Consider the following 17,411-nt stretch of genomic DNA (forward strand, 5'->3'; position numbering starts at 1 on the left):
TACCTGCGGGAGGTCCACCGGAGCCGCCTGCCGCCCTCCCAGCGACCGGCAGAGCGCCCCCCCCCGCGGCATGCCGCCCCAAGCGCATTTGGCGTGCTGGGGCCTGGAGCTGCCCCTGCCCCCAGTAGTCACAGAGCCACTTGTAGCGTCTCTGAATATAGCCATGGGGCCAATTGCCAGAGGGCAGCCTTAGACAGCTGCAGCTACTAGGCAAGGGAGGGGTGGCAATTCCAAGGCTGAGCAAGCTTGAACCTTGCAACGTCAGCACTAGGGATTCTAAATCCTCAGCGCTGGCCCTAGGCAGCTGCAGACTCTGGAGTTAGGCACTTCCCTCCTCTAAGCCATGGCTTTGAGTACCTGAGATTCCCATCACCTGCAGCAGAGGCCACCAATTCCCACACACCCCTCAGCTAGCACATAGCCGTGCAGAAAGTGCAGCCTGGATGATTTTGGAGGCTGGGGTGCCAGGAGGTTCCCATCCCTGAGCAGCAGCTCTGCAACAAGCTCATATGACCCCCTCTGCTGTGAGACCAGGACCCTGTGAAGACAGTGGAGTTACCCTGTGTACAATCAGTTCTGTCCAAAGCCTGTTGAAGTGAGTGGGAATCTTTTCACTGTCTTTCTAATGGGCTGTGTATAGAAGCAAAGGATCCCATTCTAGACTCTAGGAGCAAAGTGCATTCTGTGCTGTACTGGTTTACTATTGTAAAAGGAAGGTCTCACATTACTTAGTGAATAAGCAACACCTCCTACAGCTCCTAACTTTTTTCTGTGAGGCTTCCCACCCAATTACTAAATGTAAACCTGCTTCGTTTACAATGGCTGAAAATATCAGGTAGTATGGTCACAAAAGCAAGGCACTTCTGAATTCAGTAAGAATTTTAGATGTGCACAGAATACAGACAGGACTGGTTCCCGCATGGTTACAGAGCTGCAGTAAAGTGGAACAATTTTCAGCTTGTGTGATTGGAAGATATCTGGATCCATATTATAAGACTGTCCTCCATAAATGAGGAAAAGTTGAGGCGCCTTTGTTATTCTTTTGTTCCACTCTTTGTTTCTATGGGGAATTTGCCAATGCAATATCACTGTCTTCCTTTTAAACAAACAAAAAAAACCCGGTAATGGCTGTTGAAAATAGCAGATCCAATCCTAGTTAGCACTCGGAAGACCCCAGCATTTGTTGCTCAATTTTATCCTACTTTTTCTACAGCAAATTACAGTGGATCCGCATATTTGATTTGGGAGAAATGAAGTAACAGTTGCCCAAATTGAGCTTGAGCACTCCTGAATTTTGAGGGTGTTCAAATATGGAAGGCAGGTGCTCCTCCTGTAATGGATCTGAAGCTGATCAGGTCCTTTAGTAGAGCCTCCCCTCCCTTACTTATCATTTTAACTTCTAGTGGGATCCACGTACCTCCCTTGCTAGGCTTCAGATAGAGAGGGTCACTGTCCATTTAGTCCACTCAGTTCCTTCTTTGGGGGCTGCCAGACAAGGTCACAATGGCATCACTAAGCCAGTCTGGGGAAGTCTTCTGAGGGTGATATTGGGGTCAAAGCCTTCTACTCCTTGGGCACACTTGTTCCCCATTCACAGTGCCACCCCTTCTAGCAGCCAGCTCTCCATTCACAGCAAGCTGCAGTGCATGAGGTCTCAGCTTCTCCCCTCCCTACCCCTCCCTTTCCTGTTGATAGCGGCCAAGGGAATGCTGGGAAATGTAGTTCCTTCCCTGCTCCAGGGCCAGCTCTATAGGCAGGGAGCTGGCCAAGGAACTACATCTCCCAGGGCCCCATGGGTTCTCAGCTCCCATGCTGGATCTGGGCTGCTCTGAGGCTCCGTTTCTGCAGAGGGGAGGAAGCGAGTGTTACGGGCCCTGTTCTGAGCTTGGGCCCAGCGCTATGGCGCCATTGGCGCCATGGTAAATCCAGTACTGTTCACTTGTTAAAATGCTAACCTGGACATTACTGATTTGAAAGATTAACACATTGTAGAAAAACAGCCATAAACCACATCAGTTTACAACAGCTGACTTGGACAGCAAATAACTTAAGATATAATTTATATATTTGCAGACTAGCTGTTTTCTTTGCTGAATCTCATATGCTGTTGAAAGAATATACTGTTCTGAATGAGCATTTTCCAGGTGCTTTCGTATCCTTATTCTGTCCATGGATACACACATACCGATGATAACTTGCAGCCACCAGCAGAACAGAAAGGTGCAAAACTAAGCATGACCAATACTTGCTCTAAAGTCAGTTCTTTTACAATTTTAAAAAGCTTTCAAGCAAATGGTCTTCCTGGGTATCAAATCAGTTTAATGCTTGCCTTTTTCCTCAGTACCTTCTATAAGGTAGGACAAGGAGATTGCACCCTCTGCATTACATTGAGCCCGGTCAATACATAAAATATCCAAGCACAAAATGATCTTGGAGCGGGCTTGGAAATAGCATTAAAAATATACTAATGTTTGCAAATATTTGAAACCAATTTGTGGGGATGAGGTTATGTCTGAAATTCACTCCTGCAGTGCCACTGGAATACAAATGTTTCTCTTTGCTACCTACTAATTTTAGTGCTCTGAATGATTCCACTGCATTTATCCAGGCCAAGACAGGTCCTTTGTTATCTGTTGCTCCACGCCCATAAAGATTTCCTTAAAAAAAATAATAATAAAAAGCTTATATCAAACTTCAGAGCCTTTGATGCTGCTTCAGATATAAATGGGTGAAATCCTGGCTCTACTGAAGTCAATGGCAAAACTCCCATTGAAGTCAATGGAACCAGGATTTCACAGAATAGTTTTAAATAAAGGTGTTAGATGTTTCCCAGTAGGGTTAGTGCACTAGACCTCTGAGGACTCCAAGTTCAAATGTTGATTTGTGGCACAAGTCTGCTTGCTGATTTTATTCTAGTTCTTAACAGAAGTTTGTCCAGACCACAACATTTCAATACAGTTTGACACAACATGCAGTTGCTATGCAGATGAAGCCCACAAAAAGAACTGTAGGGATAGTATCACTCAGCAGTGATGTGTGTAGGAATTGCACACTACCTAGAAGTCCTATAAACACATCCAGGGATACAGGCCATGGTATTACTACAAAACTTTTCAGATTGATAAATTTGTATACATTTATAAAAGTCCAGATTCTGCTCTCATTCACTTTGGTGTAAATCCAAACTAACTGCCATTGAAGTCAATGGAGCTACACTGGTAAGTTTGATAGGAATCGGTCCCAAAGAGTGGAAAGGAGTGGTCTAGTGCAGGGGTCGGCAACCTTTCAGAAGTGGTGTGCCGAGTTTTCATTTATTCACTCTAATTTAAGGTTTTGCGTGCCAGTAGTAAATTTTAATGTTTCTATAAGTCTATAATATATAACTAAACTATTGCTGTATGTAAAGTAAATAAGGTTTTTAAAATGTATAAGAAGCTTCATTTAAAATTAAATCAAAATGCAGAGCCCCCTGGACCGGTGGCCAGGACACAGGCAGTGTGAGTGCCACTGAAAATCAGCTCGCGTGCTGCCATTGGCACACGTGCCATAGGTTGCCTACCCCTGGTCTAGTGGTTAGAGCACAGGAGTGGGAGTTGGGATTTCTGAGTTCTCTACTTTACTCTTCTACTGACTCACTGTGACCTTGGCTCCATAGTTTTCTCTTCTACATTGCCTTAGATCCATCTGATTTCTCGTGGGAGCATGAAATTAAGGGAGGGAGTATGACTGAGTTCCATTCATCACTGCTGGCATGGGTGGTGGGTATAATAGGCCGGGGGGGGCTAAGCCTCCCGTAAACCAAGCCCTGGCCCTGCACACGCTCTGCCAAGCCTGCGGGAGCTCAGCTCTGGCTAGAGGCCAGCAGGCAGCTGGGACCAGCTGGTGGCCCAGAGCTGGGGCCAGAGGCCGGGGCGGTTCGGCTGGGGATCCTCCAGCTGGGGAGGGGATGGAGGGAGGCTGGGGGCTCCGGCGGATGGGGGAGGGGTGGAGGCAGGGCTTCAGACAGAAGGGGTGGGGCTGCTTGGCTAGCATCCCCAAATGGGGGGCTCACAGCTGCCCATGACTTTTGGCCCTTGTGGGAGGTCCTTTGGCAGAGCTCTGTGGAGCTGTGGTATCACAGAACTGGGTAGACAGCAGAATGGGAGGAGGCGCTGTTCATTCCTCATCATCCTCTTCTGACCCAAAGGATTTCAGAGCAAAACCATGCCCTGTTCTGTTTTGTTGACCAAGGCGGAAAATGTTTTCAGCAAACCAACCAAACAAAAAACCAACAAAACCCCATCATGTGCAGCTCGCAGCCAACAAATCAGCAGAGCCAAAACAAAAACAGCCAGCCAATCAAAGCAGAGCAAAAACAAAATACCCCCCAAAACTGAAAACCCACAAGCAGCACAGCAGTACAGTGCCCACTGGAAGTTTGCAACCAGGGCGACTGCCCTGCTTGCTGTTCCTACAACCAACCCTGATTAACTCCTGCTGGCTCTTTCCCAGCTGATTCTGTGTAATCACAAGCAGGACTCAACCAATGACAGCATGGCTCCTGAAGGCCCATTTTCCCTGAATTTGTCCCAGAGATTTCTACACAAGTAGCACCTTCTTACACCAGGCCTGAGTTTAGAGGGAATCTCCTCCCACTCCATAAGTTAGTGTTGTGCATACAAATACTTGTGCCAGAATAATGACCATGTACAGACCATCAATTTCAGTCAGGTTGTAGGGGTCAGTTTCCCATCCATCTTCTTTTTTGGCAGGTTGTACATCCACATGTCCATAGAAACATACAGTGGGTTTTTGTGGATCTTTACCAAGTTCTGCTAGAATTAGAGGAGGCAACAGAAGGCTCTGGCCATCAGGCAGCTGTGGAGGAACATTAACACAGTAACAAAGAAAAGCCAAAACTTTGTGGAACAGGCTAGTAGCTACATGGGGAATTGGAATTGTCAGTATTCAAACAACCCTTTACTGGTGCACTGGACTCTTATCAGAGCAGGTTGTCAAAACTGATTTCCACCTTATCTCTAAAGCTTATACAGAAACTAAGATTCTCTCCCCACCCATTGAGTTTCTGTGGTGAAACTGAAGAGCCCAACTACTGTTTAACTGTAATACAATGATAGCACACACTCTTTGCTAGGCCCTTCCATTCCCTCACAACTCAGCCTGCAATGGAGACGATAGAAAACTGTCCACACCACATGTGACCAGGGCCAGTGCAAGGATGTTTCGCGCCCTAGGCAAAACTTCCACCTTGCGCCCTCCCCCGTCCCTGAGCCCCTGCCCTAAGCCCCCCCCCCACGGCAGCTCCCCCCCTCCGCCCTGAGCCCCCCCCCCCTGACCCCAGCTCACCCCTGCTCCTCCTCCACCCAGAGCATGCTGTCGCTGCTTCACTTCTCCCGCCTCCCAGGCTTGTGGTGCCTAAGCTGATTGGCGCCACAAGCCTGGGAGGCGGGAGAAGTGAAGCAGCCACTGCGTGCTCGGGGAGGAGGCGGGGCAAGGGTGAGCAGGGGCGGGGAGTTCCCCTGCATGCCGCCCACCCCCGCTTACTTGCTGCAGGCGGGCCTCCTCATGCTCCCCTGCCCAGCTCCCTCCGCCTAAATGCTGGCGGCGACCGGGGCGGCCAAAGATCTGGCTGCTGCGGTCGCTGCCAAAGAAAATGCTGCCCCCCAAATCCTAGTGCTTTAGGCAACCGCCTAGGTCGCCTAAATGGTTGCACCGGCCCTGCATATAACATGAGAATGAATCCAAGGTTGCACAGAAGCCATTTTTGAGTTTGGTTTTGCAACAGATTGAAGTTCCAGGCTCTTGGAATCTATTAAAAAATGAAATATTAAGCCGCGTTGGTAGGCAGCACTGGCAGCTGTTGCACACCGTTCTAAAGACAGGCTAAGGTCTCAAGCTAATATGGCAGTTTACTACCACACAAGACAGATTTCTGCACAGGTTAGAGAAAACTGGATGGCTCACAAAAGGAGCAGCTCTCTGTTTCAAAGGAGGAGGAGAAGAATTTGCAGACTGCATTGCATTAACAGGTGCTTTTGATTCTGCATGAAAGGAAGGTAGCTGCTGCTTTACACTGGTAGGTGAGGGAATTTGTAAGAAGTCTAGTGCTTTCTCCTTCCTACAGAATGAACGAAAACTGATGTCCTGTCCCTTTAAATGATGAGCACTCTCCCCCTCCCCAGTGCAAAGCTTCACTTTCGGATTGGTTTCAGTTTTGCTGCAAGAATAATAAAGGTTTCCACGGCAGCTATATGTGCTTAAATGAGCTTCTCTGTGTCTGTATTTCATTCTCTGCTGGGTCTAGATATAACATTTGGCAATGAAGGATTTCTATCCCATGCATGTCCAGTGCTCCTACTGCCTGAATAAAAAGAAAAAGGAAGGAAATAATACTGTAAAAAAGGGGGAAAGTTCACCCAGAGGCACAGGGTGACAGACTGCTGCTTTTGCTACTGGGAGAGTGTGAACCACGCAGCTGGAGAGGGGGAATTGGCAATTAAACACTGAAAAAAGAATAGGCTGCTGCTCAGAACTACTGAAAACAAAGCAGTGAGGGGGAAGTAAGCAACCATGTTGACAGACCAGGTGTAAGCGGGCGTCCTGAGCAGCAGCTTAGCTTGCCCAAAGGGTCTACAGACAGTAGAGGGAGCCCAAATACAGCCAAAGGGAGAATTCTACAGTCTGCCGTGTTGGCATGCATGCCTCCGAAAGAGGCAGGTTGAGTGCAGACGCACAGTCACAAAAAAAGAATTTCCTTGTGGCAGAGAAGGTGTCCAGGAGGTTTGAAGTCCAACAGGAGAACAGAGGAATGGCAATTAGTGTGGGCAATGTTGGTGAATTCGACAACTGCAAATCATGGGTGGCGTATCTCAAACATTTGTAACTTGTAGTTCTATTCCAGAGTTAGACCCTTGTTGACAGTGATGGGTCTGAAGGCATATGGACTGCTGCATGACCTGTTGTCTTCAACTGTGCCCAGAACTGCCACGTATGCTGCAAATCATGCAGCAATGCAGGAACATTTTTCTCCTACCCATCGATGGTAGCAGAATTATATCAGTTTCATCAGCAACATCATGGAAGTGGAGAGTCGGTAGTACAGTTCACTGCTGCTCTAAGGAAGCTGTCAGTTTAGACAAATATTAAGTGATCCCCTCCATGACCAGTTAGTCTCTGGATTATGCAATGAGCAGGTCCTGAAAAAATTATTTACTGTATCAGTGCTTACATTCAAGAAGGCAGTTGAAGTGACTGGACTTCCAGGATTCTCTGGACTTTAGCATGAACTGACAAGTTCATCTCATGAACTGATGAGACAGAAAACCACAGGAATGTAAGGAATTTCTGTGTGGCCACTGTGCACAAACTATACATGCTGAGAAGACTTGCTGGACACACCAGGTCATTTGCAGTATGTGCCAGAAGGAAGGACACATTGCTGTGATCTGTCACAGTTCAACAATCTCCAGCACAGGTTAATCATCCATACAAGAAGACACCTATAAAGACTGAAGCTAAGAGAAGATGGGAGTCAGGAATTCATAATGTGGAAAAAGACTAGAGCTCTAGTGACACTGGCCAAGACTTAGCACTACATTATCTGGAGTCAGAAATGACATCTGGGTCACACGCTTGATTGAAGGAATTTCTACAAGAATGGAGCTTGATACTGGAGCTGCCATTTCATTGATTTCTGCATCTATCACCAGACTTTGTTACAAGTTCCTCTGGAAGAAACCTGTATGGTTTTGAAGATTTATACTGGAGAAAAGTTAGTCCCAAAAAGGATACTCCAGGTGAAATTTCAACTAGATGGACAATCCCTTTTATGTGATTGAAGGAAAATATCCACCACTATTTGGCAGATCATGGCTTGTTCACTCACAAATTTTAGTTAGATTATTTAGTCTTTTATGGCATTAAACTGGGGAGGTCTTGATAATCTCCATCCAAGAATACTACAGAAATTGGCATATGAAATTGCAAGCCCAATAGCAAGGATTTTTAATGAACCTGTAAACTTAAGGGTTGTGCCATATGACTGGAGAATTGCTAATATAGTACATATTTTTAAGAAAGGGGAAAATCGTGATCTGGGAAACTATGGGCCTCAATTGTATGCAAGGTCTCAGAACAAATTTTGAAAGAGAAAGTAGTTAATGACATAGAGGTAAATGGTAACTGGGATAAAATACAACATAACGTTACAAAAGGTAGATCATTCCGACCAACCTGATCTTCTTTGAAAAGATAACTGATTTTTTAGACAAATGAAATGCAGTAGATCTAATCTACCTGGATGTCAGTAAGGCATTTGATACAGTTCCACATTGGAAATTATTTATTAAATTGGAGAAGATGGGAATTAATATGAGAAATAAAAGTTAGATAAGGAACTGGTTAAAGGGGAGACTACAACAGATCATACTGAAAGGTGAACCTTTCAGTCAGGCTAGAGGGAGGTTACTAGTGGGTTCCAGAGGGATCAGTCTTGGGTCCTATCTTATTTAACATTTTTATTAATGACCTTGGCACAAAAAGGGGGAATGTGTTAATAAAATTTGCAGATGTCACAAACTTAGGAGGTATTGCCAATATGGAGTAGGACCAGAATATCATACAAGAAGATCTGGATGACCTTGAAAATTGGAGTAATAAAAATGGGTGAAATTTAATAGTGCGAAGTGCAAGGCCATCCACTTAGGGACTAACATGAATTTTTGCTATAAGCTGGGGACTTATTAATTGGAAGTGACAGAGGAGGAGAAAGACCTGGGTGTATTGGTTGATTACAGGATTACTATGAGCTGCCAACATGATGCGGCTGTGAAAAAGGCTAATGCAGTCCTTGAATGCATCAGGCGATTTATTTCTAGTATAGACAAGGAAGTGTTAATAACATTAAACAAAGCACTGGGGAAACCTCATCTGGAATACTGGAATACAGTTTTGGTCTCCCATGTTTAAGAAAGATGAATTTCAGGTGTAGAGAAGGGCCACTAGAATGATCAAAAGAATGGAAAGCCTACCTTATGAAAGGAGATTCAACCAAACAAAGGTTGAGGGGAGATATATTTATAGAGCACAATTATATCAGAGGGATAAATACCAGGGAGGGGAAAGAATTATTTAAGTTAAGCATCAATGCTGGCACAAGAACAAATGGATATAAACTGGCCATCAACAAGTTTAGGCTTGAAATTAGGTGAAGGTTACTAACCAACCGAGAAGTGAAGTTCTGGAACAGCCTTCTAAGAGGAGCAGTAGGGGCAAAAAACCCATCTGGCTTCAAGAATGGGTTTGATAAATTTATGGAGGGGATGGTATGATGGGACTGCCTACAATGGCAGTAGTCAATCTGCGACTGCTAGTAGCAAATATCTCCTATGGACAGAGATGGGATACTAGATGGGTAGGGCTCTGAGTTACTACAGAGCATTCTTTCCCAGGTTTCTGGCTGGTGGGTCTTGCCCAGGGTCACATGCTCAGGGTCTAGCTGATCACCTATTTGGGGGTAGGGAAGGAATTTTCCCCTGGGTCAGATTGGCAAATACCCTGGGGGAGAGTGGAAGGGGTTCGCATTCCTCTACTGCCTGGGGCATGGGCCACTTGCAGGTTTAAGGTAATGTTAATGGTGGAGTCTCTGTAACATGAAGTCTTTAAATCATGTTTTGAGGACTTCAGTAACTCAGCCAGAGATTAGGGGTCTAGTACAGGAGTAGGTGGCTGAGATTTTGTGGCCTGCAATATGCAGAAGGTCAGATTAAATGATCCCTGATGGTCCCTTCTGGCCTTAAAGTCTTTGGGTCTATGTAAATGATAAGATACATCTATATTTGGGAAGTTTTTTTAATGTAGGTGTAGGAATGTGTTGTCCTGTCCCTTTAAATGTTTGAGCATTCTCCTCTCCCCAGAGTAAAGCCTCACTTTTGGGTTGGTTTCAGTTTTGTTGCAAGAACAATAAAGGTTTCCAATGCAGCTAGAGAGTCTTGCCCATATGCTCAGGGTTTAACTGATCGCCATATTTGGGGTCGGGAAGGAATTTTCCTCCAGGGCAGATTGGCAGAGGCCCTGGTGGTTTTTCGCCTTCCTCTGCAGCATGGGGCACGGGTCACTTGCTGGAGGATTCTCTGCAGCTTGAGGTCTTCAAACTGCAATTTGAGGACTTCAGTAACTCAGACATAGGTTAGGGGTTTGTTATAGAAGTGGATGGGTGAGATTCTGTGGCCTGCGTTGTGCAGGAGGTCAGACTAGATGATCATAATGGTCCCTTCTGACCTTAAAGTCTATGAGTCTATGTGCTTAAATGAGCTCCTCTCTGTCTGTATCTCCTTCTCTGCTGGGTCCAAATATAATAAACCACCTTACTTCCTGGGCTAATGTTTTAATCCTATGCTTAGAAGTGAGAATGCCTCTGCATACACGTGACAATGGGTGTCTCACTCCTTCCTACAAATGAGAATTATCCATATGTTACATAAGAACACACCGTTAAAGTGCAGATCAGAGTATTTTTAAAACATGGCAATGACAAATAGGTACCTTGTGGGAGCCCAACTTCACTAACTCAACAGTGGCTCCCATAACTCGAAGCTTGTCTGCTGTTAATTCCACCATTTGTGTTACATTTTGTCTTCGCTCTGGCTGAATAGAATCACTTTCCACTGCTACCCATTCCTTAAGGGTCTGCAAAGGAAGCCAGGAATATAATTAAATGAACCAGTGGGGTATTGAAAACCAGATCTGCGCTGTTGTTTGCACTTTGAACTCAAAACACATCAGATTTGAAGCTGTTTTAATTTCAGCTCTGTCATGGCCATGTTATTGCTGTAGCCTCTTTGCCTGTTGTATCTGGCAAAGAATTGTCACGACACGGGATCACTTTCTCTCTTGTTCAGTGTCAGCTCTGCTGCTAAAGTCAGAGTGATCAAAATCTGATTTCCTCATCCATTTTTACAGAACTTCATTGAAACCAACCCTCTTGATTCCATCAGGGGACCCCAACAGTTCTTACCTTTCTACTTGTCCCTCAGACAGCACCCTTTTCACATGTATAGTACACCTTGGGTGGGCGGGGGGTATAGTTTCAGAGCAAACAAAATGAGCCCCAGTGGATTCCTTAAAGATAGGGTGCTCTAGAGAGATTTTGCATGGGAGGGATGGTCTATCTTTCTGTCTTCTATCCATCTGAGGTAATTCTCAGCTAACTGTCATCATGGGATCTAAACCCCTGTCTAGGAGAATGTAGAGGGACCAGAGTAGTATTAAGGCTGTCCATCTAAATTCACTTTGAACTGGGTAATTGTATTTTGCATGAATTGTCTAGAGTCTAGACAATCCTCATCTAGTTTCAGACATGCCCACTGTTACAATGAGTATGTGCTATTGAGTAATTCTAACAAAATGAAGTGTTCATAATTTGACATGAACTAATCATATCTGTCCCATTCCTCTGTTCTTCCTTTTTCCCAAAGCAAATTGATCCCACTTTTTTTTTTTAAAGAATCCCTTTAAAGGCTAAATCCTGGCAAAGAGGTCACAGCCCAAACGAATAAGCTGTGCACTCACAAAAATGCACAGAAACATCACAGAACTGAGGAAAAGACCTGGAGCCCATCCCCAATCCAGTAATCGGTGCAGAGGTGGCATGTCTGCATGGCAAAGTGAGGGAAGCAGCAGCATATGTAGCCTGCTTCTCCCCTTTATGCAAGGTTTTGGCTCAGTATGGATTTGCATACTCTGCATGGATCTAGTGGTGATGGCCATAATCCACCCATATTCCCATGTTGCATGGTATACTGTGCGCAAAGCTACCAACGATCTCTGCTACATGGAACACAAGAAGAGTGCAGCGTCGCCACCATAGACTTTCTGTTGCCTAGCCCTGCTGCATAGTGAAATGTGGCATTTCCACTACATCTGAGGCCTTGTGGAAGCCTGCTCACTATTTTCCCTTTAGAAGAGAAAAGAAGTGGTCTCATGAACACACATTGTTGGTCTTTATTACTTCACTTCTGCATTGTAGCTATTTGACAATATGCATAGCTCTTACCTCAATAAATTTATTTTCATGAAGATCAATGTATTGGAAGATCTGATTCTCCAAGCCTGAGGAGGATGAGGATACTCCTGCTTCAAAAAGCAGCATGATAACAGAGAGAGCCAATATCTGCAAGTTCAAGACAAAATTTGCTATATTGAAGGGAAGATACCCACAAGCACTTGTCAGGTACATTTCACTGCTGGGCAGGCAGCCATAAATAATTGCTGAACAATGGACAGGTCAGTCTGCTTTAAAATCCCACTGCACTAGGCAAAGGCATTTAGTACATACAGCATGCAGAGTTTATTGGTCAATCTGTAGGGGAGGGAAACACAGTAAATGGGTTTTGCACTATCTGGACTACAAGCAACTTCTGGGAATGATTTTGATGCACAAACATTTTCTAAAGAGACATTTATATCTTCATGAGAAGTTGTGAAACAACCTCAAACTGTAGGTTCTGCCAAACACAACAAACATGGCGGGGAAATGCAAACAGAAACACCAATTGCCCAAGGAGCTCAGCTTTCTATTCCAACATTTCCAAAAGGAAAAAGAACTAATTCAAAAATGTACATTCCACATGTTACATGCAGTTTGTTTAAAGGGATAACAATCCTGATGGAGATGTATACGAGGCAATAAATGGCTTTTGTGGATGATTAAACACAAGGGCAAAGCTGAAACATTAGATAATGCAGAAGTCACTTACTGCCTTTGTAGTCCCACTGCCACGAACGTTAGACAAAACAAGATTTAACAAGCCACTGTAGTTTGTAATTTTCACAAGGGTTTGAAAATACTTCTCCTGCTGTGTTTCTGGAGTTTCTGCTGATGGTTCTCTGAACTGGGAGCTAGATAATTGACATTTGAAGGATGGGGCTAAAAACTAAATAGTTTTGTAGGGCGTAATCTCTTTGGAAAAAGGGATTCTGGGATTTAAAACAATGAGCTGCTTGTCGAAAAAGTTGTACTTTAAATTGAGTCAACAAAACATGCTGCTGCATGCACAACCCGTAATGTTAGCCTCTAGTTTTAATTGCAGTTTCAGTGATGTTTGTGAGAGAACAAGATATAAAAATTGAGACTGATAAACGAGGAGAAAAAGGAGTGAGAGTGAACAAGGATAGTGAAAATAAGATCATGTGAGACATAGGTATTGCACAGGTTGATGGTTCCGGAAAGTACCAGATCACTCGCTTTTATTAAATGTACCTACAATCATCTAAACCCACCTGACACAAGAACAAACCTTTACTAGATGGATGATTTCTCCTAGGCACCACAGCAGAAGTGGTTCCTGAGGCGGGATTTGAAGAAGAAGAGGGAAGTATGGTAAGAAGCACAGTGACAAACTGACAGCCAAGGCATTGGCATAGTGGAGGAAGCAGGGGGCTATGAGACAGAAAAGGAAAAGCAAAGAGGGACACAGTTGTGAAGGGTCTTGTAGGTGACCAAAAGAAGCTTAAAACTTGATGAATTCACAGGGAATCCAGTGAAAGTGGGTGGTGCAGTCTGAACATTGGGCAGGGAAGACAGCCATCTCTACTATTTTGTCATTAGAACAGGCAGGCAAAGTAACAAAAACTCACTTTTTTCTAATATTGCCAGACCCTTAGGCCTGCTCTCAGGTTTCATATGGGCAATATTTCTAGGGTTTAATTAATCTGCAGAGATTGGAGGCTTGAGCCTTAAAGTAAAACTATGGCCTGCAAGTCTCCGTGAGCTAGAAGCCATCATGGGCAAACTACCCTCGTGGATCCATCACATGGAAGCTTGGAGGGCCTGTTATTAAGTGCTCCCTGGAAATAGTTGCTACCATTTTTCATCTCTCAAACTCCAGTTTGACATCGAAATGGAGTGCTAGTATGTTGGCTGGTGGTGACAAAAGGAATATAATGGTCCAGGTCCAGGTAGACAACAAACTCCTCATCAGCTATCTGAAACTCATGGCTAGATTCTTTGCCCGCACAAGTTTAGTGAAGAGCAGATCTTGGACAAAAAGTCAGAGGTCATGCATATGAGGAAGTTAAAGGATTTATTATGGTGATCTAGAATGCTGCCCACTTCAGCTTGGGAATTCTGGGACCAAGCATTGGCCCAATTCTGTGACCCTTATTCATGGGTGAAGTCAACATGTTTACTGTACACAAGCAGAGACTATTACTAGAAGTAAAATTTGCAGGATAAGGCCTTGTGTCACCAAATGTAATATTCAAATGGAAGATATTCCTGACATACACAGTTCTGCGGCATATCAGCACTCGAAACATAGGCATTTGAAAGATCTGAGTGATACAAGCAACTGGAGCCCAAAAAAACAAGAGCATTCCAAAAATATATTTAGGCAGAGTAGCCCAATCAGAATGTATTTTGTTTAAAATTAGTGTGGGGTCATATTGTATGTACCAGATATTTGAATGTTACTGGAAAGTAGAGTAATGGAAAGTATGAAAGTGGGCTAGGGGGAATCCTTTACTCATTTAAAAGAGAGGCAAATATATATGACATCATAAGAAAAAATGTTTAGATATTTTGAAGTGTAGAGATTAAATATGGGGATATTGTAGAAATAGTAAGAGTGATTAGAGAGAGACAAAAGCATCAAGCAATGATCAGAATAACAATTTCCTTCCATTACTGAGGGTTTTTTCTCCAGATAAAAAGAGGCAAAAATTTCACCCAGCAGATGGAGCTAATAAACCACTCATAGTTTAAGCTAATAAACATTCCATAGTTTAACGATTCCATTAAACAGCTATAGCAATAGAAGTGGGGGGTAAAACCAAATGGAAATAGTGAAGGGACTTTTGAAGCAAGCATGAAAAAAAGCCAGGAAATTTTGAGTAGGGAAAAAATATCTCAGAGGGGTTAATAAGAAATAGGTGATGCTTGTTGGTGCTTTTGTTTTTAATTGTTCAGAGTATCTTAAAGTTTAGGATAGAGCAGCAGCAGAGAGGATTTAACAATAGGAGGCTTACAATAGAGTCCAAAATCCCAGATCTGAACCTCTCCCGTAATGTTTCAGTGTGAAAACTGCTACACACATTTGTGGCTTGGGGCTCATTTTAGAGTGAGAGCCTTTAGCACTGAGACAAAGGGGCTTATGAGACTGGAAATACCAAGCAAGATTTGGGGGACATAAGTTTCTTAAGAAGGGAGGAATTAAATCAGACCCAGAGAAAACCTTAAGAAGAGGGATGGCTCCTTGTTGAAAGGCTCTGGCTGCACAAGGAAAAGCTCATCATTAATTCAGAAGGGGCTAGAAAATACCTTTAACTGTAGATATAAATTAATGAGGCTTTCTTTTAAGATCACAAAACCAATATGATCAGTATAGCAAGAGGTCAAAACCAGTGCTTGCCATTTCATAAAAGGAAAAACAAAAATGGGGCTTGTCTAATTTTTTATGATGTATAAAGGGAACCAGAAACTTTGCTTTTTAAAGATTCATTTTTCTGCCTCCTTTTTTTTTTTTTTTTTGGTTAAATGTTGGAAATTAAGTCTTGTCTGTGGTGGAAAGTCTATAATCACAGCGAACTAGTGAAATAACAGCACAGAAGTGTGAAAACCAAGAGGAGGGGATTTTAAATGTGAACATTTAAAACTCTAGTTTTGTTCAGATCTGTATCTTCTATCTTAACAATTCAGAGAAAAGACACCTTTGTTAAAATTCAGCTGGCCATTCCATTACCGTTTGAGAGCTCACAGTGCATAACCTCCAAGACACCCAGGAACCTCCACAGCAAAGCCAGTGAAGGGCAGTCTTGACAGTCCCAGTATATCGAAGTTAAAGCAATTTTTGAACACCTCTTTGTATTGTATATACACCTCTGCCTTGATATAACACGAATTCGGCTATAACGTGGTAAAGCAGCGCTCCGGGGCGGGGCTGCGCACTCCAGTGGTTCAAAGCAAGTTCGATATAACACGGTTTCACCTATAACACGGTAAGATTTTTTGGCTCCCGAGGACAGCGTTATATCAAGGTAGAGGTGTATATCACCTTTTCAGTCCTGTGTCACAGATTATTTATTTCAGTTCATTTTCAATAAAGTTTAGGTGAGCAATTTCTTGTTTCTGGTTCTTGGGTGTGGTTTTTGAGCAGCTGCTCTGCCTCAGACACATTACTTTTGTGACAGGGATCATCTTTCTCATAGATTTATAGATTCCAAGTCCAGAAGAGACCATTGTGATCATCCAGTCTGAACTCTTGTATAACACAGGCCATAGAACTTCCTCAAATAACTCCTAGAAGAGGTCTTTTAAAAAAAACGTCCAATCTTAATTTAAAAATTGTCAGCGATGTAGAATCCACCACAACCCTTGGTAAGTTGTTCTATTGATTAATAAGGCTCCGTGTTTGTCATGGAGGTCACAGAAGTCACAGATTCCGTGACTTCCTTGACTTCTGCAGCAGCTGGTGTTCCTGGCCTGGGGGCTGCCTGAGCAGTTCATGCAGCCCTGGGCCAGTCGCACCCTCCCCCTGCCCCCAGCAGCAGGAGTCTGGGTGGGGGGTGCTCAGGTCTGGGGATTGGGGTGCGGGGCAGTGCTTACCGGGGGGATCCCCAGAAGGGTCACAGGAACTCCCCTCCCTCAGCTCCTAGCTCCACGTGCTGCCTCTGCCAGCAGGCACCGCCCCCGCCCCCAGCTCCCATTGGCCGCAGTTCCCAGCCAATGGCAGAACCAGGGCTTGGGGCAGAGTGGAGGCAGCACCTGGAGCTCAGGAGCTGGGTAGGGAGCTTGCCCCAGCCCCGCTAACCCTCCCCTGCAGCACCCATAGGCCACCCCCTCCCCCGGCTACCCTGCTCCCAAGTTTTAGTCAGGGGTATACACTAAAATTTATGGATAGGTCACGGTCCGTGACTAAAATGTAGCCTTATTGATTAATTACTCTCACTTTAAAAAATGTATGCCTTATTTCTGGCCTGAATTTGTCTAGTTTCAACTTCCAGGCCTTATACCTTTCTCTACTAGACTGAAGAGCACATTGTTAAATATTTGTTCCTCAAAGATGTAGGTACATAGAGATTGCAATCAAATAACCCCTTAACTTTCTCTTTGTTAAGCTAAATAGACAGAGCTACTGGAGTCTGTTACTTTAAGGCACGTTTTCTAATCCTTTAATCCTTTTATTTTGTATTTATACAGTGCCTAGCACACTCGGGTCCATAACCAGGGCTCCTTGGCACTTCTACAATACAAATAAATATTTTTTTTACATAGCATCTTCCATCCAACAATATCAAACTGCTTCTCTAGAGGTTGACTGATTAAGCCCCACAACACCCATGTCTGGGCGGTATAGTGAGCATTAGGCTTTTACAGATGGGGAAAGAGAGATACAGCAGTTGTGTTACTTGTATAA

General features: G+C 44.1%; 1 protein-coding gene across 5 annotated transcripts in view; it reads right to left on the reverse strand.

Moving 5' to 3' along the window:
* Window positions 1–17,411, reverse strand: part of LOC120399587 (beta-Ala-His dipeptidase-like) — a 44,894-nt gene that overhangs the window by 12,417 nt on the left and 15,066 nt on the right. Inside the window, exons 1-5 of one of the 5 annotated variants that reach the window (XM_039528001.1) lie at window positions 16,601–16,649; window positions 12,053–12,169; window positions 10,543–10,686; window positions 4,695–4,857; window positions 2,569–2,657 (exon numbers count right to left, since the gene is read on the reverse strand). In XM_039528001.1, coding sequence (XP_039383935.1) covers window positions 2,569–2,657; window positions 4,695–4,857; window positions 10,543–10,686; window positions 12,053–12,148 — 492 coding nt within the window. In that variant the 5' untranslated portion in view covers window positions 12,149–12,169; window positions 16,601–16,649. Of the gene's footprint in view, window positions 1–2,568; window positions 2,658–4,694; window positions 4,858–10,542; window positions 10,687–12,052; window positions 12,578–16,600; window positions 16,650–17,411 lie in introns of those variants that run through there. The other 4 variants (XM_039528002.1, XM_039528003.1, XM_039528000.1 and 1 more) reach the window with 4 other exon arrangements.

This window comes from Mauremys reevesii, linkage group 2 (genome assembly GCF_016161935.1).
Source record: "Mauremys reevesii isolate NIE-2019 linkage group 2, ASM1616193v1, whole genome shotgun sequence".
NCBI lineage: Eukaryota > Metazoa > Chordata > Testudines > Geoemydidae > Mauremys > Mauremys reevesii.